The 27,452-nt window shown below is 38.3% G+C and overlaps 1 protein-coding gene across 1 annotated transcript; it reads left to right on the forward strand.

The window, feature by feature from the left end:
• Positions 1 to 4,318: 4,318 nt before the first annotated feature.
• On the forward strand, positions 4,319 to 27,229 carry LOC122050622 (4-coumarate--CoA ligase-like 5; the record flags this gene model as incomplete). Its single annotated transcript, XM_042611514.1, has 6 exons — positions 4,319 to 5,548; positions 5,670 to 5,859; positions 12,534 to 12,679; positions 12,766 to 12,833; positions 26,433 to 26,535; positions 26,771 to 27,229. Coding segments are annotated over 6 exons (1,860 nt in total), but the record flags the coding sequence as incomplete, so codon positions are not given.
• Positions 27,230 to 27,452: the final 223 nt, after the last annotated feature.

Here is a 27,452-nt window from a genome sequence, read left to right on the forward strand (position 1 = left end):
TGCGGGAAAAAATAATAGAAGTATCTAAATTGGTGTTGCACCAATTTAGATTTAATTGCAACGAAAAAAATTTCCAAAACAGGTAATAATACCATATTGGAATTAAGCGTAAAGCTGAAAACCGAAAAATAAAAGTTAATATTTCACCCCCTGTCTGATTGGTGGTTGCACCAAATCAGAGCGGTACCTGCTCTGATACCACTTGTTGGATCGTGAGAATTCGATAGAGGGGGGGGGTGAATATCGATTCGAAAAATAACGAGTGTAAGCGCGGCGGAATTAAAAACAATAGACAAATGAACACGGTGTTTTTACTTCGTTCGGAGTCTGTGACGACTCCTACTCGAAGGCCCGTACTCCGTGAGTACTTTCGTTGGGCAATTTACTAGCAATTCGAAATAATAATTACAAAGACAGTACAAGAGATGCTAATAAAAAGTAAAACAAAGCTATACCGACAGAAAGAAAACTACAAGGACAAGAGCGCGTTGTCGGAGCTTCGTTAGCGTTGTTGGAGCGCAGAGCAGCAGAGCAAGCAATCTAAGAGTTCTGAATTTATTGTTGAAGCTCCACCCCAGGGGCTTCTTTTATATGCTGCTCCGGGCGCTTGGATCCCTTCCGGGCGCCCTGGTACGACGTGGCAAGTCTAATCAGCGAACTCCACGTGGCGACGACTCGGCATGGATAATATTTGCTTCCGGGCGCCCAGATCCCTTCTGGGCGCCTGGACCTTCGGGCGCCCGGATCCCTTCTGGGCGCCCGGATCCCTTCCGGGCGCCCGGACCTCCTATTTCCAGAAACTCCTTCTCCTGCAAAATAGAGTTAGTCCGAGGCAAATATATATATCCTGTAAAACAGATTGTTAGCACAATTAAAGTTCAACAAAGTAATATGATTTAATAGAAAAGAGTATGACTTAGATTCCGTCTTTCCGAGACCAGAATCTAGTCATGATCTCGACTTAGATATCCGAAATGGATCTACGCCTGATCGACGCCTAATGTTCCCTTCCCGGGAACGCGTCCTCACAGTCACTCCCCTCCAGTGACTTACCTTACTTACCTGCCAGACGTCCGGTCAGCCCGTCGACCCGTCTGGACTTCGTGCCAGCTATCTGGTCAGCCCGGCGACCTAGTTGGACTTCGTGCCTAAGCGTCCAGTCAGCCCGTCGACCCGCTTGGACTTCGTGCCAGCTATCCGGTCAACCCGTCGACCTAGCTGGGCTTCATGCCAGACATCCGGTCAGCCCGTCAACCTGTCTGGACTTCTCCTGCACACTTGATCAAAGTGTTAGACAACAACAAACTAACTTAACCTGATTTGTCATTCATCAAAACCTGAGTTAGACCGTTAGTGCTACCCGCACCAACACTAAGGATAAATAATTAGTTTTTTTATTCTTGTACCATATAAGAGTTTTGTGTTTTTTCTTTCCCATTTACATTGAGTTTTTGAAAATCAAACTTAGCTCGTAGTGATACTATCAAAAATCATATCAATATACTTTATCTAAGTGGTTGTTTGAATAATTTTATAGCATGCATCTTGACAATTAATATAATTTTAAAGATCACTATTAAGGAAGAATGTTCAAAGGAAAGTAAAGGCTAAGGAGAAGAAACCATATACTCCATTCCCTCCTCAACCACCCAACAAGGTGAAGTTATTATTGCAATATGTGAACATTAAATCTCATACTAGACTTTCACACTTATAGATCATTAGTCCTTTTATTTTCCTTTACTAGTTTGAGAAAAAAGAATTTACTTTTTGTTGTGTTGCAATATCTGCAGTGCCGCCTCTTCATCGACATCTAAGTAGAAAATCTCATGTGTTGTGTTGCTCTATCTTTGTTTTAATAGTGTGGTTAGTTGTCATTTTGTTAGTTACTTGTGAAATTTCTCTATAATGTTGTAAATATTATTTTTGAATGTTAGAAAATTATATATTAAATTTAATTTTCAAATTTAATATTTTGAATGATTTATAATATTGGAAAAATATTTTTTTTATCTGAAAAAAGATAATGATTTGTCACCATTGTCATAGATAGTTTAAAACTGTTGTTGAATATCCTGTTATTAAAGTCACACGCTCAAAGACAACAGTGAAAATTGTTGTCTTTGAAGGAAAAGACAACGGTTTTAAATCCGTTACTAAAATGTTGTCGATCGAGTTAAATGACAACAGTGAAAAATCATTCTTGTTGGTCAACGACAACGGTTTTTCACTGACCAACTGTATACCTCGCTCCACTCTGTAAACAAATAACGTCAATGTCGTGCTAAGGAAGGGGTCCCCGACATTGGCCCTCTGACGCTCAAGTCAGTCACTAGAACTTGTAGAAGAAGTGGAGCAACAGTAGAACTAACACCAAACAGTAATCGCGCGTACCTTCGCCAGTGATGGACCCCCTTTATATAGAGCCCTAATCGGTGACGTGCACGAGGTATGTGTGTGTTCTCTAATACATCCTATGAAAAGACTTGTCAGGAAAGTACCTCTGACATCATACCTTAACAGGGGCATGCATATCCCTAATAAGACAGTAGAAGTTTTCGCCGTACGATCCGTCTGTCGACTATGCCTCGTGTCAGCGGCACTATATCCCAAAAGGATGTCAAGAGAAACTGCGGTGGTCCTATTGCTTGGCCGGGCGGGATAACCGCTCCGTTGATTGCTAGGTCCACTACTTGGTCGAGCGGGGTAGGCTCTCGGCCGGAACCCCTCCGCTCTGTCGATCTCAGTTATCCTTCTACGTGGTGACTGTGTAGTAGCATACACTCTTCCTTTATTCAGACAAGCTATCTGGGTTCCTTTGGCATCCTGCTGCTCCGTACTGAGCGTTATCTATCTTATGTATCATCCCGAGCTGGACGAGTGATCTGCTCAGATATGTCTTTCGCCAGTCTAGTGACCAGCTATTACAATTATCCTCCGTTCGGCCCTTTGCCATCTGGACGTTGACTATTTTAATTTTGACCTCTACCTTAATAATTTACCTCGTACCAAATGAACCTCTCTCTATCACCGCATCATAATACATGTTATATGTATTCAGACTATTAATATTTAGTTGAAAGTTCTTTAAATCTAGTTCAGTTACTACTACACCAAGTAACTAGTTGTTGGTTCTTTGTATAAGTCCATGTGACTTCGTTTGTGAAATTTGTTTATTTTTTAAATTCTAAAATATTTATTTTATCCAAAATTTATATTTTAGAATATGCAAAATGGTGCAATAATATATCTTTGTATTAGTTGTTTTTTTGACATAGTAGGCCAAGGTTGAATAATTTTAGTTTGATTTTGTTAACTTTATTTACACCATAATTTGAAAACAAACAATATACTTAAAAAAATCTAATTAAGAGCAACCACTTGCATATAAATTCATATATCTTGGAGATATATTTATCTAACACATAGAAAAATTAAACAAATTTAATGAAAAAATTGTAAATATTCCAAATTGATATTTCAATCTTTTATTGGATGACTACTAATTTTGATAATTTTATGGGCAAATTTGATTTAAAATTTTATTTAATTCAAGACATTTTTTTATTTAGAACACCGGACTATTAAAAAAAATTAATCCCTTAATTTACAAATTTAATCTTTAGATATATAAAAAAAAATAAAAAGAAATCATCAGTGCTATATTTAGGAATGACAATGGAATAGGATGGGGAGAGATTTGTCATCTCATCCCTGTCCTTGAATTTTATTCATATTTCTATCTTCACTTTTTCGGATTTAGAGAATTTCCAAATCTGAACAATCGAGGATCAAATCCCCATCTTCACTATTATCCCTAAATTAATTTTATATTATTATTATTTTACTATTAATATTAATATTAATAATAATTTTATTATTAATATTTTAATTTTTTTAATATTAATATTATTATCAATATTTTTAAAAATAATATAATAATAATAATAATAATATTATTATTATTATTTTTAAGTGATAAAGATAATATTTCTATACCCATCCTAAACCCTCTCGGTCCTTAAAAAAAAAAAAACTTGCTAAATCCATTTCTATCTGCGAATAAATCAGGAATTTTGATTCTCATTACGGATTTTTTCTATGTGGAGTCTAGAATCAGTGGAAAAATTATCATTCCTAACTGCATTCGGACTAATTCAAGACATTTTTCGAAATATTTTAAGATGGATGTCAAAGTGACATTGATAAAAATGTAAAAATAGAGTAGTATTTCAATAAAAAGGGAGATACGATTTTTCGCATTAATGTGAGGATCATACAGCAGAAGTAGCTCTACTGACACAGTTGACCAATCGGATCACGTGCTCTTCCAAATCAATGTACCCACTTTAGCCTTAAAAGGTCCGCATACTTTTTTATCTTGCGGGGTTTTATTATTTTTATTATTTTTTCAGTCGCAATTAACTCTGAAATCTCGACTACCGGCGTCTCTCTCTCTCTCCCGAGCCTTCTCGTTCCTCACTTCCACCTGCTCCTGCCGCTCTGCTCCCCCTCGTCGCTTGCCATGGCGGATGGAATTCCTTCTGCGGCTCCGGCCGTAGATCCGCGGAGCGGCTTCTGCAGCGAAACCAAGACATTCCACAGCCTCCGACGACCCGTCCCCCTGCCACCAGATTCCGTCCCCTTGAATGCTGCCTCCTTCTCCCTTTCTCTCATCCCCTCCCCCCTCCCCGACCAACCGGCCATAATCGACGCCGCCACCGGAGCCTCCGTCTCCTACCCAGACCTCCTCGTCCGCATCCGAAACCTCGCCTCCGCCCTCCGCTCTCGCGCCGGTCTCTCCAGGGGCCACGTCGCCTTCCTCATCTCCCCTCCCGAGCTCGATATCCCCGTCCTCTACTTCGCCCTCCTCTCCATCGGCGCCATAGTCTCCCCAGCCAACCCCCTCAGCACTCATGCCGAGATTGCCCACCAAATTCGCCTTTCCAACCCCTTCGTCGCCTTTGCCACCGCTGCCACTGCGTCCAAGCTTCCGCCCCATATCCCTACTATCCTCCTCGACTCCCCGCGATTCCAGTCCTTCTTCGACCCCAATCCGGCACCGCTGCCTCCTGTGGAGATACAGCAATCGGACACCGCGGCGATCCTCTATTCGTCGGGGACGACGGGGCGTGTGAAGGGCGTAGCGCTATCTCACCGCAACTTTGTCGCCCTGATCGCATCCTACCATAGCGCGGCGCAAGAGGCGAAGGCGGAGGAGGTGGAGGCGTGGCCGCGGGTGACCCTCTTCACGGTCCCTCTCTTCCACGTGTTCGGATACTTCATGATACTCCGCGAGGTGGTGCTGGGGGATACGGTCGTGCTGATGGAGCGGTTCGACTTCAGCGCCATGCTCGCGGCGGTGGAGCGGTACCGAGTGAGCATCATGCCGGTGTCGCCGCCGCTGGTTCTGGCGATGGCCAAGTCGGACGCTGTGGTCGGCCGAGATCTCTCCTCCCTGAAGGTTCTGGGATGCGGTGGCGCGCCGCTTGGTCGGGAGGTGTCGGAGAGCTTTGCTGCTCGCTTCCCGAGCGTCGAGATTGTCCAGGTTCGCACTGCACGACATCAAATCCTGAAAACATTTTAAAAAAAAATTAAAGCAAGGTAAGGAACAGCTTAACGGCGGACTGACGGCGGTTTTCTTTTTGGATGGTCGATCGTACGGACAGGGTTATGGTTTGACGGAGTCATCCGGTGGGATTGTGAGAACGAACGATCAGGAGGAGAACAGAAGGTATGGTTCTACTGGGCGGATAGCGGCGAACATAGAGGCGAAAATCGTGGACCCCACCACTGGGGAGTCGCTGGGACCCGGTCAGAGAGGAGAGCTTTGGGTTCGTGGGCCCACAATCATGAAAGGTAGTCTCACCATCAGAGAGAGCGGCTTTGGCTTCTCTCTTACGACAATTAAAAAAAACAAAAATCTTAAGAAAGTCTCTATTTTATCTCAAAAATATGTCATTATTCCAGAATTATTCTTCAACATGCTTAAAATTATTAGATAATTATAGTCAACAAAAACTAAAACTGCTTAAATACAAGTTAAAATTGTTCAAATTTTATCAAAACTAATTCAACTTAATTAGAATATATTAAATACTATTAGAATAATTTTGATCAAAATTGTTTGATTTTTTCCCAAACAACATCAAAATTACTCAAATATTAGTTAAATGCGCTCAAATTTAATCAAAACTAATCTAACTCCATAAACATTGGGCATATACTGTTGAAGCCATTTTGATCAAAAACTACTACAATTAGAGTAGTCATAGCAATTTTGCCCAAAACTATTGCAACATGGAGCTGTGTTTGAGCAGCTTTGACTCCATGTTGGGAGTAGCTTTAGCTAAACTGCTTCAATTGTAGCAGTTTTAACCAAAGTTACTACAACAATGCTCGAACAAGAATACTGAATAGCCAACCCCTCACCATTAATTATGAACTCCATTAGATTAATTTGACGAAAAACTAATGTAGAAGAAAAATGTAACAACTATTGTTTTTGTTTGCTATTTTTTTATTTTAAAACCCAGTATTAAAAGAATCTCCACGTCCTTGATTTGTAAAATTTGGCTTAAAAAAATAGATAGCCTACTAAGCAAAAAACTGGATCCTTTGCAATATACTATACTTCAGTCAATTAGGAGTTTTGTTAAACCAAGAAGTGCAGGCTCTTTGCTATACATTTCCATTTTTCTTTTGGGGAAAAATTATGTTTATGACGTTTATATGGTCCTTTCTATGAGTATGCTCTTCTTTTCCTATTTCAATAATTAGGATGATATTTGGATATCTTAATTCTTTAATTATTGGATCAGTTGTGAGATCTTTTTAAGTTAAGCTCAACATTAGGCTGTTCAGCTGATTTTTCTGTTCTCCCTCATTGATTTCTTTCGAGCTTGATTGTTTTTCTGAATTAAATTTCCTGTAAGAAGTTTCTCTATAAGCTATCCAAAGAAAGAAAGAAAGAAAGAAAGAAAAATCTTTTTATTCAAGTTGGAGTATGCTTAGCAAATATAGAAGTGAATTTTTAAAAAGAAGGAAATTTATAACACATTATAAAAAATAAAAAACTTAACATATGAAAATATGACTATTTAAAAAAAAATCTAAGAGAACGAATAGTATTGATAAAGAGAAAATTAATATAAGTGGATCAAGTTTAGCACTATTTTGCTTCAACCTGTAAAAGTAAAGACAACTAAAATTGACATTTTGCCCAATCTCATAAAAATGTCCTAGAACCATTTCACACTTATTAGTTTATGAGAAAACTGTAAGGATCTAGAGCGCTAAACACGCAGAAAGTGCAGCGGAAAATTAACTAGATCCTCTCCAGAAGATCCATGCGAAGGAGAAAAATCACATATATTAAGTTTGATGAGATTTATACCTTTGTTGCGTGCCTTTTGCAATCCCGGCAACAACTTTTCTTTGGATGCAAATCTCTGATCAAGTGGCCGCGCCTCTATGGTATCCACACGAACATGTTTCGTCTGTCGCACAAACACGGCTTCGGAGAAGAACAATCTTCTTGTGCTAGCAAGCAAAGTGGTTCGGCTAAGCATGAAGAAGAAGGAGAAGCTCAAGAGTCACTCCAATTTTTCATCTAATGAAAATTCCATCAAAAATCCTATTTCTATTCATCCAATGAATACCAAAGGTTTTTTGTCTCTTTGTCTTCCTCTTATTAATGCATGATTAATCCAATTAACCATCATTGTCTGTTCATCTTCCTTTTTAATGAATGGATTCAATTGAGTTCAATTAAGTCTAACTCATATTAGACTCCATCCAACCCAATGAGTCTAACTTGGATTGGACTCATTAGCCCAATAAGCCTAATCATCTTATAATTGGCTCTTTGGCTAATACTAATAAAAAGGAGATATAATTTAAACTAAAATTAATATTCCTCACCACAATAATTCAATGATGACAAAGTGGCCACTTATTTGAGTTGGAATGATAAGATTAAACATGAATGAGGAGAAATTGAGTGTTTCTACTTTTGTAGGGATCACGTTAATGGGCTCCTAGGAGATATCGTAGCTATTTGTGGGTCACACAAACACAAGCATCAGTATTAGAATAAAAAGTGGAGAATGCTAGCAACCAATAAAATTTGTTGTCAACTTTGGGTTTGGGAATGCCTTCAAGGGTCTTGAAGTGACTATTGAGATGGGTTGGGTTGTGAGGTAATTAGTTTAGTTACAACTAATGTAAATTTAGAGTAATTATTTTGTAGTATTGTCATGTTGTCAAATATATGGAGTGGAAGGAATTCTAAATTGGTGTGTGGTGGCGACCTTGTGTTAGTAGTGTTGTTCATGGTTTGAAATCTCGTATCATGTCGAGTAAAATGGTCGAAACATATCATTCTAGTTAATCATCGAAACTAGATACCACTCGGTACTAAGGTTTAAAATCTTGAGCCATGTCATAGTTTCGATCTTTGACTGAAAGGATATTATCACAGGATCTTGCCAACGCTTTGATACATGGTGCGGATAATAAATTGTAGGTTGATAGAGGAAGGAGATGAAGGAAGGAGACATTGTTTATGCTGAGTGGTATCGAGTTTGGATAATTTAATGGTATGATGTGTTTTGATGGTTTCTCTCGACGTGGTACAACATTTAAAACAATTTTTGGCACGGACATTGTCTTCTTCTCCTTCCTTCTCTATCTTCATTGTAATATTGATATGATATCGAAACAATATTGTTCCAATCAAAGATCAAAACTTCAACATGGCTTAAGATTTTGAACCTTGGTGTTGTTAAAAGTGTGGGGGCAGTGGGAGGAGTTTTAATAGGTACAAGGAAAATTGATTAAATTTAATTGATTGTAAGTATACTCAATGTATTTAATTAAAGAATTTTTCAAAGCTAGCCAGTGCACCCTACTCCCCACTAGCCATAACATAGTTTCACCTATGTTGACAAAAATGGTAAGTGTGGATGTTGACAACTAGCGGGGTGAGTTTTAATAAAGAGGGGGTAGCACAGATGGTGGATGCATGACATCTCTGGCGTAATGGTCAGGGGTCGATTACCAGGAATTGACGACCTGGGGTTTACCCCACCAGGCGTCTATGTACTTGTATGTACCTCCCTCTATATCTGTGGGGCCGACACTAGGGGAGCCGTTAATGTAGCTGATCTACATTTTTTAATAAAGAGGGGGTCTAGAGAGGAAGGTAGCGACACTATTTCAGATCTACAAAAGAGACATGTTCTCAATCAATTAAGGCATCATGAGCCATAGTAGAATTGTAAAGGATTAATTAAGGTGTGGAGGCCCTGTAGAGGTGAGGGATGTTGGTTTGGTTACCAAAGTTAGAGAACATGGGCAAAAGTCGAGCAACATCAAGAACCAACAGATGGACTCAAGGGGTGGTTGGACTAGTTGTATAACATCAATTTAAGATGAAATAGTGTAGGAAAAGGCAGAGTATTGAACACCAAATTGTGAATTTTGCTCTTATACCACATTATGTATCACAAGATAAATCTCAGAAAAGTAAGAATTCTCATATATAGAATGATATTCATGAAAAGAAATTTATTAATCCTCATGATGAGAAAATTTATTAATTAGAAGATCTTTAACACGAACCTAATCAACATTGGAGATATACTAATAATATTCATGGAAAGAATAACCATATACTTCAATGGACCCTATTAAATTTGGAATAAATCTTTTATTCTGTAAACAAGATAATTATTAAATAAAAAACTTTCAAAATCAATTTATTCTCCTAAATAAAAGATCTATCAAAATAAACTTTCAAAAAGCCCATAAGTCGTGAAAACAAAATTCCTATTTGCATAACTATTTTTGGAAAATTAGGAAGGAATTACAACATCTAAAAGATTACAAGAGGTAGGACTTGGAAAGTATGCTTTATATATTTATGAAATCATCGTACTTAAGAATTTTATTATGATATCAAATATATTTGTAATTTTTTTATGGGTAAATGAAAATATATATAAGAGAAGAATGTATATCTTCTGTTGTTGGGCATATCAGAGCCCATCCCCAAAACATGAACATTCTGCCTAAGAATCAAAAGTGAATAAATGTTATCTGTATCTTAATAAGTATCCAATCTATATTTGTACACTCAGTGTCAAACAGACACTTGTTCCTAGGCATCCATATATGGTAAATCATCCATGACATGGTTAAGTGTCGTCCCTTGGTCAAAAGTTGAGTGCTTCAAAACTATTGCTTGAAGACACACAGCATCGTTTGATGTGTGCTCATCTCATGCTTCATCCCAAGCCAAGTCCGCACCTTGTAACATAACATGCTGCTAGTCTGGCATCAAAAGAATAAGTAGTCCAAGGTCTCCTCTGTAGCTCTACAAAACACACAAATGTTGTTTTGTACATGCCATAGTCTATCCCATGACTTGAGACATCCATGTGCCAAAAGCCGTACCATGAATATAGGCTGAGGTTGGATGTACAATTTCCAAACCACACTTGTCCATCGTTTTTTGGTGGTCTAAGTCCAAAAAAAGTCATAATCTTGGATGCACCTCTATTGTGCTGCTCAAACCAACTCTGGAGACAAGCTACCGCTTGCTCACCCGTTGAATGGACAAAAGCTTCTTAATCAATGGGGAATCTTCATATTTGGCTGCCCAAGTCCAAACAACTATTCTTGTAATTGTGTTGAACATGGAAAGTGGAAATCAAAATATTTATACATAAATCCAAACATTTAAACTGATAGTATGAGAATTATAAATTCTGAGTCTAACTTTTATATTCCCTTTAATAAAATTGGTTTCAAACAACTATAGTGATCACATAGTAGATTATTTTTTTTTTATAATACAAAGTATGTATATAAAAGGGGATGGAACTTTACTAGTGATATAGCCTTGTACAAAGTTCGATAGAAGGATAAGATTAATTGCTGTGACAAGCATTGCCTGATGATGCTAAGGGTGATGAAATAGGTATGAATGCCATTTTCCTGCAACTTTGTAAGTAGGCTTAACATTTGATTAATCGGTGCCAAAATGTCCAGAATTAAGAGATCATGATTTATTATATTTGCTGAAAAAGTAATGGAGCATCAGTCAAGAATGACCGAAGAAAGGGAAACAAATAAGAGAGCCAAGAATGAGTTGGTTGTTAATCAATCATCAAATTTAGATACATTTTATCTCTAGTTATCCTTCAAATAAAGCTTTTTATTGTGCTGCTTTCTTGTTTTATTGTGGTTTATATTGCTTTTGAATATCTAAATTTTGAAACACTTAATAGACAAATAAGTAAATGAACAAATAAAGTGTCTTAAACCTATTTTAAACTTTCAAAGGAGCCATGTAATAAATTTGATTATATCGGAGGTAGTCATTTGGTAAGGTTGCGTACAATGAGATGAGATCCTTTGTCCCGAAAATGTTGTGTCCCCATGTCCCAGCGCCGATCGGACGAACTAAATCACATCTCAAGGATGCAGTGTACATCATGAAAATGTCATAGCCGTCCGATCGACACTGGGACATAGGGACACAACATTTTCGGGAAAGAGGATCTCATCTCGCGTACAATAGACCCAATATAGTCCGACCCTTCCCGAGACCGGCATTGGTGGGAGCTTTGTGTACTGGGTTGCCCTTTTATTGTTCAACAATTGAATGAGATCAAATTGATACCGGAAATGTGATATAAACTCGTTATACATGTGGATAATTATAGTATTATACATGTTATATTAGCTATTTAATTGAATCAAAGTGTTCTAATAATATAAAGAACAAAAATAAAATTTATTAACAATTTTAAATAAACTTAAAACTCTGTACAACAATATCAAAAATATGTGCTACAATATCAAAAAAGAAAATGACATGATTTTCTATTACTGTCCAGTTAAGCACCTCAACCAACTTTGCATTATAATTTTGTTAAACATTCGTCTAACAATTGTTTATTTCTATTCGCTCAACTATAGCTACATAATTGTTCCAAACTGAGTCCAAAAATTTGGAAGGTATAGTGAATCTCTTTTCTTCATATGTTAACTTTGTTACTAGTACTTTAATACATCTCTTCATCACTATACTGTTATCCAAATGGTGGCAAAAGGTGATAACGCTCACCCCAGGAGCCTCTCACAACCCGTCCCAAGTTATGCGAAGGGAGATAAATCATGGGTGGCTACTAGCCCGAGCACCAGTGCATGGGCAGGAACTTGGCTACTAGCAAGAAATTGACTTCAGACCTCATGGTGGCAACATTTCATGCACTAGCCAACTGCTCGTCCCGAGGGGACTACTGTTATCCAAATACTTCTATGGCTTGTGTTGGGTTTAATGCTTTTACTTTTTATCTGTATGAGCAAACTCCAATTTGCCTAGGAAGGAAAACATTGTTTACACGTTTATAACTTGGCAAGGTGTACTTGCTAACTGAATTTTTCAAATGATGTTTGTGCATTTTTTGCATGAGAAAAGCTATATACATTATTGTTTTAATTTGCAAAAAATCTTGGTTAAGGTTATGTTGGCGATGCTGAGGCAACTGCCTCCACATTGGATCCTGAAGGTTGGTTAAAGACGGGTGATCTATGCTATTTTGACCATGATGGTTTTCTCTACATTGTAGATAGGTTAAAGGAGTTAATCAAATATAAAGCATATCAGGTGTGTAACCTTGAATTCTGATTTCTCATTCTTACCATCGTTGACATTTATTTGAATTTTTGTTATTTTTATGTGCTAATATTTAGGTTCCGCCTGCTGAATTGGAGCAAATACTTCATTCCCACCCAAAAATTGTTGATGCAGCTGTTGTTCCGTATGTATATCTTGACTTTGTGAATATTAATACTGTGTATGAATTCCATATGCTTAATTATTCAAATATATGAATCAACATAAGTAAAAATGTAGGTTTGAATAACATTAAATTTTGAAGAATTTAAGAGATTAGGGTATGATTTGGTTAACTAAGTTCTTCAATAAAATTTTGAGGATTAGAAAGATTCCCAAGGAATCTAGAAAAAATTAGCATAGAGATATATACAAATTTGTTTCATTTATAAAAGAATCGAGTTGTTGTCATATACGAAACTTTGAGAAAGATTTAGAAGAGGGAATGAGAGAAGTAACAAACATTTCCTGAACCATTTTGATTTCATGTTTGGAAGTTTAACCATATCTGACATTTATTTAATAAGACAATTGATAAAAGAAGTATAGAGAAAAAGATTTGCATATGATTTTACTTAGAAGCCTACATAAAATCTTTGACACTTATTATAATGTAATTTAGAAAATAAAGAAATATCTAGTAATTATCTTAGTGTGGCACAGAGATGTTTGATAATGTAGTTACTAGTGTTATAGCTACAGAGATGTTTAATCTCCTTATCTCTCTTTTTTTTTTATATATATTTGTACTAGAAGATTCAATCATATTCAGCATAAGCCTTCTTGGTGTGGCGACTAGGTTAAATTCCAAATTTAAATTATGGAGAGACTTTGCAAGACAAGGTTTATGTAGGACTAAAACTGATCATATGAAATGTGATTTAGTAATTTGAAAATAATCAAGGAGTTAAGAGGATAAATAGGAAATATGTAAGCAAGAGTTTAGGTGATCTATTATTCAGCAAGGAGATAAGGAGATATTGATAAAAATATTACTTATAAGATAAAAGAAAAGCTTTTTACCGAACCATGTAGGTAAATTTCTAAAATTATCAAATCGCATATGGTAGTTTCAAAATTACCAAATCATGTGTCCATTTTCCGTTTTACCCGACTAATTTTTTTATCAGTCGAATCAATTTTTCTCTGTGCCGAAATGTCAAATTTTAAGCAAACTAGTAGATTGATTTATTTTTTTTAAAGTCGATTTTGGATAAAATCAGTTAATTGACCAAACGACCTTGGATTGATATAAAACTAGTTCCTATGTGTTCGTCTATCTCTCCTGATTATACTCATGCCCTCAAACGCCAATTTAACTCAATATATTAAGAGCAGTGATTTTTTGAATACGAATGTATTTGAAAAATTCAATTCGTGATCAAAAAATTATTGTTCTCAATATATTGGGTCAAATTGAGGGCATGGATATAATTAGGAGAGGTAGACAAACACAGGAACTGGTTTCATGTCAATCCGAGGTCATTTGGTCCATCAGCCGATTTTGATCGACCAAATGATCTCGGATTGACATGGAACTAATTCCTATGTGTTCAAATACCAATTTGACCCAAATACATTCGTGTTCAAAAATCACTGCTCTTAATATATTGAGTCAAATTGACAGTTGAGGGCATACATATAATCGGGAGAGGTAGCCGAACACATAAAAACTCATTTCATGTCAATTCGGGATCGTTTGGTCCATCAGTCAATTTTGGGCAAAATCAATTGATGGACCAAATGACCTCGGATTGATATGAAACTATTTTCTATGTATTTGACTACCTCTCTTGATTATATTCATGACCTCAAACGTCAATTTGACTTAATATATTGAGAGAAGTGATTTTTGAACACGAATGTGTTTGAAAAATTCAATTCGTGTTCAAAAAATCATTGCTCTCAATATATTATGTCACATTTACGTTTGAAGGCATGGATATAATCAGAAGAGGTAGACGAACACATAGGAACTAGTTTCATGTCAATCTATAGTCATTTGGTCCATCAACCAGGTTTGAGCAAAATCAGCTGATGGACCACATGACCTCGGATTGACATGAAACTAGTTCTTACATGTTCGTCTACTTCTCATGATTATATCCATGCTCTCAAATATCAATTTTACTCAATATATTGAGAGCAGTAATTTTTTGAACACAGTTATGTTTGGAAACTCCAATTCATGTTCAAAAAATCACCGATCTTAATATATTGAGTCAAATTGACGTTTGAGAGCATGAATATAATCAGGAGAACTAGTTTAACACATTGAAACTAGTTTCATGTCAATCCGAAGTTATTTGGTTCATCAACTGATAGACCAAACAACCTCGGATTGATATAAAACTAGTTCCTATATGTTCATCTACCTCTCCTTATTATATCAATGTCCTTAAACGTTAATTTGAATCAATATATTAAGAGCAATATTTTTTTGAATATGAACATGTTTAAAAAATTTAATTCGTGTTCAAAAAATCATCGCTCTTAATATATTAGGTCAAATTGGTATTTGAGGGTGTTCAAAGTAAAACCTAAAATCTCGTGTTTTGGGAGCCACGAGTTAGGCCTTTATATAGGAAAGAAGATATACAAAAAAGTCAAAAATACCCTTATAAAAAATACCCTTATAAAAAATACCCTTATAAATATTCTATTCTAACAGTCCCCCTCAAGCTTGTTACATATGTAATCAATTCGGGAAACTCTAAGTGACTTAGTGAATATATCTGCTAGCTGATCATGTGAGTTGACAAAATTAGTAGATATTTCTCCAAATATGACTTTCTCTCTGATGAAGTGACAGTTAACTTCAATATGCTTTGTCCTCTCATGGAAGACTAGATTTGAGGCAATATGCATAGCGGCCTGGTTGTCACATATGAGTGACATTTGTGTAACCTCTCCAAACCTTAGTTCCTGAAGCAACTGTTTTAACCATATAAGTTCTTGACTGGCTATAGTCATAGCTCGATATTCTGCCTCTGCACTGAACCTTGTCACAACATTCTGCTTTTTGCTTTTCCAAGAAACAAGATTACCTCCGACAAATATACAAAATCCAGAAGTAGATTTTCTATTTGAGGGAGATCCTACCCAATCTGCATCAAAATACCCCATAACTTGAGTATGTCCTTTGTCTTCATATAGAAGACCCTTTCCTGGTGCATCCCTGATATATCGAATAATGCGAGTCACGACATCCCAATGTTCTTTGCACGGAGAGTTGAGAAACTGACTTACTACATTTACTGCAAATGAGATATCCGGACGAGTGACAGTAAGGTAGCTTAGTTTCCCTACTAATCGCCTATACCATTCAGGATCTAAAAGAGGCTCCCCCTGATTTGGCAGGAGCTTGACATTAGGATCCATGGGATTGTCGACTGTCTTTGAGTTTAACATTCCTGTTTCTTCCAGAATATCCATTGCATACTTCCTTTGAGATATAATGATCCCATCTTTAGTGCGACTTCTATCCCTAGGAAATATTTGAGTTTGCCGAGATCCTTTGTCTGGAAATGTTTGAAAAGATGTTTTATTTGTGAAATCCCAAGATGATCATTACATGTAATGACAATATCATCAACATAAACTACTACATAGATGCAACCAGTAGATAAGTGACGATAAAAGACAGAATGATCAGCCTCGCTTCGAGTCATGTCAAACTGTTGAATTACGGTACTAAATCTACTGAACCATGCTCTGGGTGGCTGCTTGAGACCATATAAAGATTTCCGCAAGCGACATACAAGTCCAGAAGACTCCCCCTGAGCAACAAAACACGGAGGTTGCTCCATGTAGACTTCCTCGAGCAGGTCACCATGTAAGAATATATTTTTGATGTCCAATTGATGAAGGGGCCAATGGCAAATTGCAGCAATAAACAGGAAAAGACGCACAGAAGACATCTTGGCAACAGGAGAAAAAGTATCTCCATCATCCAATCCAAATACTTGAGTATAGCCTTTAGCAACGAGACGAGTTTTAAGTCGATCAACCGTGCCGTTTACACCAACTTTCACCATAAACACCCATCGACAACCAACCACTAACTTCCCAGGAGGTAGAGGAACGAGGTTCCAAGTCCCACTGCTTTGTAAGGCACTCATTTTATCAAGCATAGCCTGTTTCCATCTTGGATGGGCAAAGGCATCACCTGTAGTCTTTGGAAGAGAAGCAGATGACAAGGAAGACAGACAATAATAATAGGATGGAGAAAGACGATGATAGCTCAAAGACACATAGTGAGGAGAAGGATTACGAGTAGAACACATACCCTTTCGAAGTGCAATAGGAATATCAGAGTCAGGAGATGGGATCGGAGGAAACGGCGAAGGACTTGGCTCCAAAGATGTGCCCACGGCAGTGTCAGTGTTGGTCGGCGGCAAAGCAGAACGAAGACGACGCTGATAAACCTGCAAAGGAGGAGATGAGGCTGGAGGTGATAGAGGCGCCTCCGGAGGACAAAAGATAGTTACTGGTGCAGGTGGAGAGGGAGAAATCTCGGTCTGTGAAGCGGAAGGCCCAAAAAAAGAAACCGAGTCAAAGAATGTGACATCAGCAGAGATGAAGTACCGACGAAGAGTAGGGGAATAACACTTGTACCCTTTCTGAGACTATGGATATCCAAGGAAGACACACTTATGAGACCGGGGAGAGAGTTTGTCAATGCCGGGATTAAGAGCATGAGCAAAACATACAGAACCAAAGACCCGAGGTGGGAAAGGATGAAGAGACTGATGTGGATAAAGTACCTGATGAGGTCTTTTACCTGGAGAGTGGATGAAGGCATGTGATTGATGAGATAACACGCAGTAAATACGACATCACCCCAAAACTGATGAGGGACATGAGAATGGAGAAGAAGAGTCCGAGTGGTCTCAAGGAGATGACGATTCTTGCGTTCTGCAACCCCATTCTGTTGAGGGGTATGAGGGCAAGACGTGCGATGCAATACACCATGAGATGTCAAGAAGGTATGAAACTGAGTAGATAAATACTCGCGTGCATTATCACTTTGCAAAGTTCGAAGGGAAGTACCAAATTGAGTTTTTATTTCTTGGAAAAAAGATTCAAAAATAGAAAACAATTCTGAACGATCCTTCATTAGATATAACCATGTACAACGGGAAAAATCGTCTATAAAAATAACAAAATACCTTGACCCCATTGTAGAAGAAACACGACTCGGACCCCAAACATCAGAATGAACCAAAGCAAAAAGAGACATAGGCTGACTCTCAATGCGAGGAGAAAAAGAACTACGAACATGCTTATCTAATTGACACGACTCACAAGACAAAGACTCTAAGTGAGAAAGACTAGGATGTAACTGTTTCAACTTATTAAGACCTGGATGTCCCAACTGAGCATGAATAAGGAGTGGAGATGCTGCCGCCGAACCAACAAAAGCGGGTTGTTGAAGCCGATATAGGCCATGAGATTCACATCCGAAGCCACTCATCCTCCCCGTACTCCGGTCCTGTAAGGAAACAGACGTGTTAGTAAAAAAAAATGACACAATCGAGAGATCGAGTAAGTTGACTTATCGACAATAAATTAAAGGGAGCTTCGGGAACATAAAGAGCATTATGAATGGAAAGAGATGAAGAAGGATGAACAATGCCAATACCTTGGGATTGAGTTTGGGAACCATTGGCCATGGTGACCATTGGTAAATTACCAGAAGTAGTGAGAGAGGAAAAAAAGGGATTTATTACCAGTGATATGATCGGTGGCCCCAGAATCAAGAACCCAAGGACCCGAAGAACGAGATATGCCAGCAAAGGAAGTACCAGCGTCTGCCATGGTAGCAGTGGAACCAGAAGCTTGACGATCCTCAAACCATTTCAGAAAGTCAGTATAGGAAGGTGTTGGAGTCGAATCAGGTGTTAGCTGTGAAGTGGAAGTTGAAGAAGCAACATAACTTTGAACGATCTCAGCAGCACGAGGAGGACGACCATGTAGACTCCAGCATTTATCAATCGTGTGTCCCGGTCGATGGCAATGATCACACCAAGGACGTCCTTTGCCACCCTTGCGAGGTGGAGGCCCTTTGTGTCGAGAGACCAAAGCTGACGAGTCGGCAGGAACAGAAGAAGGCATCGTCAAGACTTTGGCCGGGACACGGAGAAGAGTCACCCAGGTATTGTCCATGGTAGCTTTTGTGGGGCTGCCCAGGATCTGATCACGGACATGAGAATAATCTGTCAGTAGACCATATAAAGCCATAGACATAAAAAATTTCTTCCGATTTTCAAGCTCTTCAGCAGGATTGGCCGTAGGTGGGAGTAGTTCATTGAAGTCACAAAGAAGGGTAGAGACTGAACCCAGATAAGTTGACATTGAATCCTTAATCTGATGAGCGCTGAGAATGGTCAGGAAATCTTCACAAACTTGATAGTCGCTGAGAGGTGTTTATAAAGAGTTGTTGAGTCTGTGTCCAAACAGCTTTACAGGTTTTGTGAGTACGGAAAACACCCCTAAGAGATGAATGGATGGTGGCTCGGATAATACAACACAACTGAGTGTCAACCTTCTTCCACAGAGGATGATCAGCGACTTGAACATCTTCTTCAGTTTGAGTGAGATGTGTCTCATACCCCTGTCCAACAAGCCAAAGTTCAATGTGAGATGCCCAGGAGATATAATTTTTACCATCCAACTGTTCGAAAGAAAGGGGTGCAGTAATATGGTTGGTAAAGATTGAGATATCTGGCTTTGGGGCGCCAGATGTAGCCATGAATAGATAAACTGAGCTTGCTTCTGCTGGATTGCTTCTTCTGGCGTCGGGCTTGTTGGCTGCTGGTGAAGGGCAGGGTTGGAGCTTGTAAGGAAGAATAAGGCACGAAGAAGGGATTTTCGAGCCTTGTTGTAGATCCTTCACCTTTGCCCTTTCTCCTTCTCTGTGCAACAGAAAACCAAAAACGGCAAAGGCTCCTCTCTCGCGATCGAATGCAGAGACAGGAGAAGGATTGGGGTTCGTGCTCAATCCTTGGTCGCGAGCCTCGAAGAGGAGGGCGAAGAGATCAAGGAAGAAGCAATGAAGATATGGTGGAGACGAGGCAGAGCTCGGCGTCCACGAAACGGCCGAAGCAGAGGAAGCGGCCGTCGCCCCCTTTGCGCTGGAGAAGTCGAGGAGATAGGAAGCAGCTGCCAAAGAGCTCTGGCTGCGTAATGATGCCGACGATCGTGGCAAGGAAGATGGCAAGAAGCTGACAGGCGTGCGGGAGACACCTGTTTAAAAGATTTAAGACGTGGGCAAAAAAACACGCTGTAAAGAAATTAGGTTAAATTGGAATTAGAGAGTGTTCAAAGTAAAACCTAAAATCTCGTATTTTGGGAGCCACGAGTTAGGCCTTTATGTAGGAAAGAAGATATACAAAAAAGTCAAAAATACCCTTATAAATATTCTATTCTAACAGGGGGTATGGATTTAATTAAGAAAGGTAGACGAACACATAAGAACTAATTTTATGTCAATCCGAGGTCATTTGGTCCATCAACCGATTTTGTCTAAAATCGACTTTGATAAAAAAAAATAAATCAGTCGATTGATTTGCTCAAAATTTTGACGTTTTAGCACAGAGCAAAATCGATTTGATTGATAAAAAATCAGTTGACTAATAGGGGAAATATGAGAAATGGGTACGTGATTTGGTAATTTTGAAATTACCTTACGCGAAACTTACCTACGTGGTTCAGTAAAAAGCTATTAAAAGAATGAGTAGTTTAATTTGAGATCTTTGAGTTTTTTGTGTCCCTTTAGACCTAATAAAATATTTATAAGACATTCATATGACCTTCCATAATCTATATGTTATGTATCAGAGTTTTTTAATTGCTAGGAAGTGGCATAAACAAGAAATTGGTCTACCAAAGGTGAGGATACTAGGATGGATACATCATACATGGATTTAGTTGAAAGGACAATATAAAAAATATTAATAAGTAAGAGCAACTAGGTCTTTGCACCAATAGATGATAGAATGAAAAACATAGAATGAGATGTATGAGAATGTTTAAATTGGTGTGCCAATGATGAGGATACGATGAATATATGGAGTTAGTTGAAAGGATTAAATCAAAAATATTAATATACATTAATAATTACATGCTAGCCCCAAAAGATGATAGAATGAAAAATATATAGTGAGATGTATGAGCATGTTTAAATTGGCGTGCCAAAGATGAGGATACTAAGATGAATATATGGAATTTGTTGAAAGGATTAAATCAAAAATATAATATACATTAATAATTACATGCTAGCCCCAAAAGATGATAGAATGAAAAACATAGAGTGAGATGTATTAGCATATATAAAAGAGCCCATAGATTTTATGTTTTGAAGAGTCAAATTAATTAGAGTGGATGGTTTAAAGGGCAGTCTATCTATTTGATTGATTGATTAGTTTCCTAATTCTCAATGAATTTTATATTCAAAATGAACTCTTTTGTATCTGTTTTCATATAAATCCTAAATTCCTAAAGTTAATCATTCATGCTTAGTTACTTGGTCAGTTGGATCAGTCTAAATACTTGAGTAACTTCCCAATTTGAGTTTCACAATTTTGATTTTTGCTAGAAAAGTAAATTGACTAAAGAGATTGAAGTGATTGAACTAGTGACAAATAGACTTTGGATTATTGCTCACTTTTGGTGCTGAATTGATTAATTTAAATATTGAAATTGGCTTCTTGTTGGTGCAGCGGAGGCCGGCAAGAGGGGGTGAATTGCTGAAAACAAAAAGTAACTATACCCTCCTCGTACTTTCAACTCAGTTAGTGCAATAGTTAACAAAATAATAAAACAGTAAAAGAAAGACACAGAAGAATTAACCTGGTTACAACCAAGGAGGTTGTTAATCCAGAGCGATTAAAAGAAACTCTCCTCTGAAGGCGGAGAAGCCTTTACACTTTCAAAGCTCGAACGGGTTGGGCGCCACCAGTTGGGCGCCTCAGTGGCGACTCAACTCCTTTGACTTTGTTTCACTTTGCGACAGATGCTCCGATCTTTTGGGTGATCAGCCGAAATAGGGCTCACCCAACCCATTTCCGGCCTTCCTCGAGTTCCGTCCCGCCTTAACGTCCCTCGAACGCCGCCTTCACGCCCACCGAGTACTCTTCCGCAGCCTCTCGTCCCTCTCGACGCACCGAGCCCGTCGGCTCCCTTCTCGTCCCTTCTCGCTGCAGTCCTTCCGCCGACTTCTTGTGTTTCAAGCTCCTGCGATACTCGCATACGGGGATCAACATAGAACTTGGTTGATCACATCAAAACTACTACGGGGTCCAACAATCTCCCCCTTTTTGATGTGCATCAACCCAAGTTCAAGTTAGGGTTAAAATAGACATAACAAGTAATTTTAAAGAAAAATTACTAAACTAACAAGTTAAACATATTTTTTGTAATTAGTAAAATTGCAATACTTTTTATAAAAATCAAGGAAATTTTCTAACTCCCCCTAAACATTTATAATAAAAGAAATTTTAAATTTATCTAACTCCCCATAAACTTGTACTTTTCTCTCCCCCTTTGATCACAACAAAAATGGGGTCTTAAGAATTTTCAAGTAAGATTGAAGTTTTTGAAAATTTTCTAAGTTAAAAATGCTAAGTTAAAATAAATTTTCCAAAAAAATTTCTAAGTGAAAAAAAATCTTAAGTAAATGTTCCAAAAAAAATTTCTAAGTCAAGTGAATGAGCTTTCAGAATTTTCCAGAAGAAAATTTCTAACCCAGAAGAAATAAGTTAGATTTTTTTTTTTTTTTTTAAAAAATTTCTAAGGAATTTTTGTTTAATTTAACAAATATTTGATAAACTTTCAAAGCATTATTTAATTCTTGTTTAATGCTTTTTCAGAAAGTTAATTAAACATTTTCTTTCAATATTTTAGCTTCCAGGTCGTGGCGAGGTTATTGGAGCAACAACCACTTCCTTAGACAAAGCTTCCATAGAGAATTTCAATGTTTAATTTTCTCACTTTAAGCTTTTAATTTTTGAAAAATTAATTAAGCACAGATTTTGGAACCCAATAGAGGTTCCTTCCTACATGATTATTCAAAAATCTAGGGGGTACATAGTTTCTTGGTATTTTTCTAAGTTGACCTTGATGCTTCCTTATATACCAATTTAATTTACCATAAATTCTAATTTTTGACTCTGGAAATTTCTTTAAGCATGCATCATTTTTCAATTCTTCAATTTCTAATTTAAAATTTTCATTTTCTGATTTTAGATGATCATACATTTCTAACGGGCATGCTCTTGCTAGGTTCAACTTTAGTTCAGCATTCTCTTTTTCTAATTGATCTAACTCTTTAGAAAGAGACTTGATAAATTTGAAAGATTGAGTTAGGGTTAGATTGCGTACCTTACTTACCTGGTCTGGTGACGCTCCCCCTTCACTGCTGCTTTCTTCTTCTGATGTTCCTCCCCTTTCATCGATGCTCATCTCTGAGCTTGACGTTTCTTCTTTCTGATGGTTCGCCATCAGTGCTAGCCCTGAGAATTCTTCGATGTCCGACTCAGAGGTTGACGAATCTGACCAAGTAGCCTTCAGATTCTTGTGCTTGGAGGGTTCTGGTTTCTTGTATTTTGGCTTTGCCCTTTCTTTCTCCTTTCTCTTTAGCTTTGGGCAGTCATCTTTGATGTGTCCCTCTTCGTTGCAGTTGTAGCAGCGAACAGTTCGGAGTCAGAACTGTTCATCTTTGCCTTTAAGGCAATGTTCTGACTTGTCTTCTCTGCTCTGTTGGGTTCTGAAACTCGAGATTCGTGAAGTTCAAAAGTTGAAAATAATTGTTCTAACGTACTTACCTCGAGGTCCTTAGAGATGTAGTACGTATCTACTAAGGAGGCCCACTCTGGAGTTCTCGGGAAGGCATTGAGCGCGTATCGGATAGAATCCCGGTTGGTTACCTCTTCTCCAAGGTTCGTTAGTTGCGTTATCGGCTCCTTGATTCTCGCCTGGAGTTGCGCTACCTTCTCGCCTTGGTTCATCCGGAGGTTCGTTAACTGGTTCCGGAGGATGTCGCACTTCGCTTCAAGTACCTTCGTGAAGCTCCAGAATTTCTCCCGAGATCTTTCACTGAGTCATAGCTTCCGATCCGATTTACCTCCTGCGGCGGTAGCACACTGAGCAGGCTTTCCGTTGGCGATGAAATTGGCTTGCTCCTTCTTGCTCCATGTGTTTTTTTCTTTGTCTTCGCTGCAAAACCATATTTCATTGTAATAAGAATATCAAACGTTTAAAAATACCTCCATTTTGCGCTTCCATGTGGCGAAGTCTCGTCGAACTTGGGGATGAATGTTCGCTCCCATCGCCTCTTGATCGTAGTGCTTGATTGGCGGTTAGTCCTTCCGAGGCGATCGTGCTCGATACCACTTGTTGGTGCAATGGAGGCCGCAAGAGGGGGGTGGAAAACAAAAATTAAACTATACCCTCCTCGTACTTTCAACTCAGTTAGTGCAATAGTTAACAAAATAATAAAACAGTAAAAGAAAGACACAGAAGAATTAACCTGGTTACAACCAAGGAGGTTGTTAATCCAGGGCAGTAGAAGCGCACTAAAAGAAACTCTCCTTTGCTGAAGGCGGAGAAGCCTTTTACACTTTCAAAAGCTCAGAACTATTGCTAGGAAACACTACAGATTGAATGCTTGAGTTGTTGTTGAATTCCTAGCTCCAGGGGCCTTTATATAGGTCCTGGAAATCCTATCCCGAGGCTCCAAGGCGCCTCCAACGAGGGTCCAAGGCGCCTCCATGGGAGTCAGCGGATAAAACTTTATCCGCGCGCAGAACGGTCACTTTGACTGGTTGAAGGCGCCTCCAATCAGGCTGAAGGCGCCTCCAGCCTAGCTGAAGGCGCCTCCAGCCTAGCTGAAGGCGCCTTCAACCTGGTTGAAGGCGCCTTCAAGCTGGAGGCGCCTCCAAGCTGGCAGCTCAGCTCCTTTGACTTCGTTTCCAGCTTGTTGCGACTTCCGATGCTCCGATCTTTTGGGTGATTGTGGCCAACCGAAATAGGGCTCACCCGAACCCAATTTCCGGCCTTCCTCGAGCAGCCTTCCGTCCCGGCTTAACGTCCCTCGAACGCCGCGCACGCTCTTCACGCCCACCGGAGTACTCTTCCGCAGCTCTCTCGTCCTTCGGACGCACCGAGCTCGTCGGCTCCCTTCCCGTGCCGTCCTTCTCGCTAGCTGCGTCTTCCGCTCGACTTCCTGTGTTCCTAAGCTCCTGCACACTCAGACACAGGGATCAAACACAGCAGGACCTAACCAACTTGGTTGATCACATCAAAACTACCACGGGGTCCAACACTTCTCACTTTTGCAAGCATGGGAAGCTTGTCAATATTCTTTCTTATGGTTTAGAAGGATAACATCATAGAATAAAGAGGATATAATGAAGAGAAAAGATCAAGGGTGAGGTGCCTGACTTCTTTATTGTTATCACCACACTTTTCTTGAACACTCTTAATAAGTCAGAATCCACTATAATAAGAAATATTGCTCATGACATTGACGCCCACAATTACTAGTGTAGAGTTGGTTACATGGATTTTTTTCCTATAATACAAGTCACAGGTGCCAATTTTTGGGGTTAGCCATGTGAATTTCATCCACCATTGAATTATATGTGAGCCTAATATGTTAAGATCTATATAAAATTTTTGACATTGCTTTGTGCTGGTTGGCAATGCCTAACACAAGGCTCAACCTTGATCAGCAAATTAAACTTGACATGTGGTTTAGTTTTGGCTGCACATGTTTCTGTGACAGCTTATTAGCGGGAGCTCTTTTTTTTTGCTGGACATGGCTAAGGTCAATGTGAAATTTCCATTGCCCATATTCAAATTAATTCCGTTTCGTATTGACGATGCATTACTTGTATGACTTGCAATTGTATTACTGGACAAGCATTGTTAAAAACACCAAATAGGATCCATGTTTGTAGCCTGACTTGCAGTGGTTGTTGTGTGGACTGGCACGAAAATTCAACTAGCTTTGCCATTAAAAGAATATGTGCTACGTATAGAGAAAATGGCTGATAAAATTCAAATTGGGATGGTGGAAATTGGATCCTATAGTTGTGGGTACAATAAACAAATTGTTTGAAAAGTTATCATTTGCTGACTAATTGTCTTGGTTGGACTGGGATATTGACTTTTTAGGAAAACAAGACAATGATGGAAGTGAGGTTAAAAAGACATCTGAAAAACCAGAAATTAGTCATGAGTCTATTGTTAGACAATTTAGACAGCCTTAAACCTTAAATAGGGGCCTTTATACATACATTAGACAATAAAATTACTCGGTAACTGTATAAGCTAACACTTACTGAAGACTAATTTTATTAAAATGTAAATTATTCATATAATTAATGAAATCCCAATTGCATCATACATAAACAAGCATTTCTTGGTTGGCCTTCATCCACCTCTTCTAATACTCTTATTATTGTCGCTTCAGTCAACTAATGCCTTTAGGTATTAAATGTCACTGTGTTAAATCCTTCTTCCCTTTTGCCCGCTATTTTGCTTTTCCTATCCATTTGCTATTTGAATCTCTCTTGTACTCTAGATCACTAATCAACCATTTTTGCCATGTGGATCGTTAGAGAGAAAATACATCAAAGAGTTCAGTTTAATGATGGGATGCCTGATTGTTACTGAAGCTATTATGAAGTGGTTTTTGCACAAACTTCGAAGATATATATATATTTTTTTCACTTGGCAGGTATCCAGATGAAGAAGCTGGACAGATACCCTTGGCATTTGTGGTTAGACAACCTGGAAGCACTATAACTGAGGAAGAAGTTATAGATTTTGTCAGAAAACAGGTACATCTTTGTTCCTTGTGTTGGATCGAGTAAATTCATTCATTATAGTTAATTCAGTCATGCTAGCTAGGGTCCTATATCTGATAGCTCAGGTTACCATATCATAATGAAAGCTGAATTGAATGACTCATTTTCTAGCATTCTACAACATTTTGTTTTGTTTTCACATAGAATAATCTCATTATCACTATGAAGCAATGTCAAAGATTGTCTATAATACTTTGCTCTCATGTAGGTTGCACCATATAAGAAAGTCCGACGGGCTGTATTTGTCAGTTCAATACCAAAGTCGCCAGCAGGGAAGATTTTGAGAAGGGAGCTTATAAATGCTCTTTCCTTAGCTAAATCTAAGCTATAACTAGTTGTTTTGAGCCTATTATGTTAGCATACAACCGAACATATGTATTTCAGCAGTTCTACACATTCTAACTACTAAAAGTAGTATCAACTGACTTCTTTGTTAGCGTTGAGTGTAACCATTGTCCTTCCCTGTGTAACTGCGATCGATACTGAATGCATTGCTACTCTTGCTTGCTCGTTAGGGCATCATATGATGATTGGGGTAGGCCACGATAGTGATGAGCCTATATAAATTGTAAAAATAGCCGGTTGTGGCACGTTTGAAAGGTTAGTGTTGTGCAAAAGGATATTCATGTAACTTCATAATAATATGATATTGTTCATTTTGGACCTACACTTATATGATTTTGCTCTTGAGTTATAATTCAAAAGGTCTCATATCACTAGAGATATCATATATTATTTTAAACCTATGATCTTTTTCAAATTTTTTTAATGTGGGATTTTGATTAAATCCCAATAATCTTCACTTAAACGAAGAATCACAAATACTTTTATGGTCTGAGTCTCCCTGCGAGCATTTGATCATTCTTGATCTGCTTTGGGTCTCCTTGCAA

The sequence above is a fragment of the Zingiber officinale genome, chromosome 3A (assembly GCF_018446385.1).
Source record: "Zingiber officinale cultivar Zhangliang chromosome 3A, Zo_v1.1, whole genome shotgun sequence".
In the NCBI taxonomy this organism is placed as follows: Eukaryota; Viridiplantae; Streptophyta; class Magnoliopsida; order Zingiberales; family Zingiberaceae; genus Zingiber; species Zingiber officinale.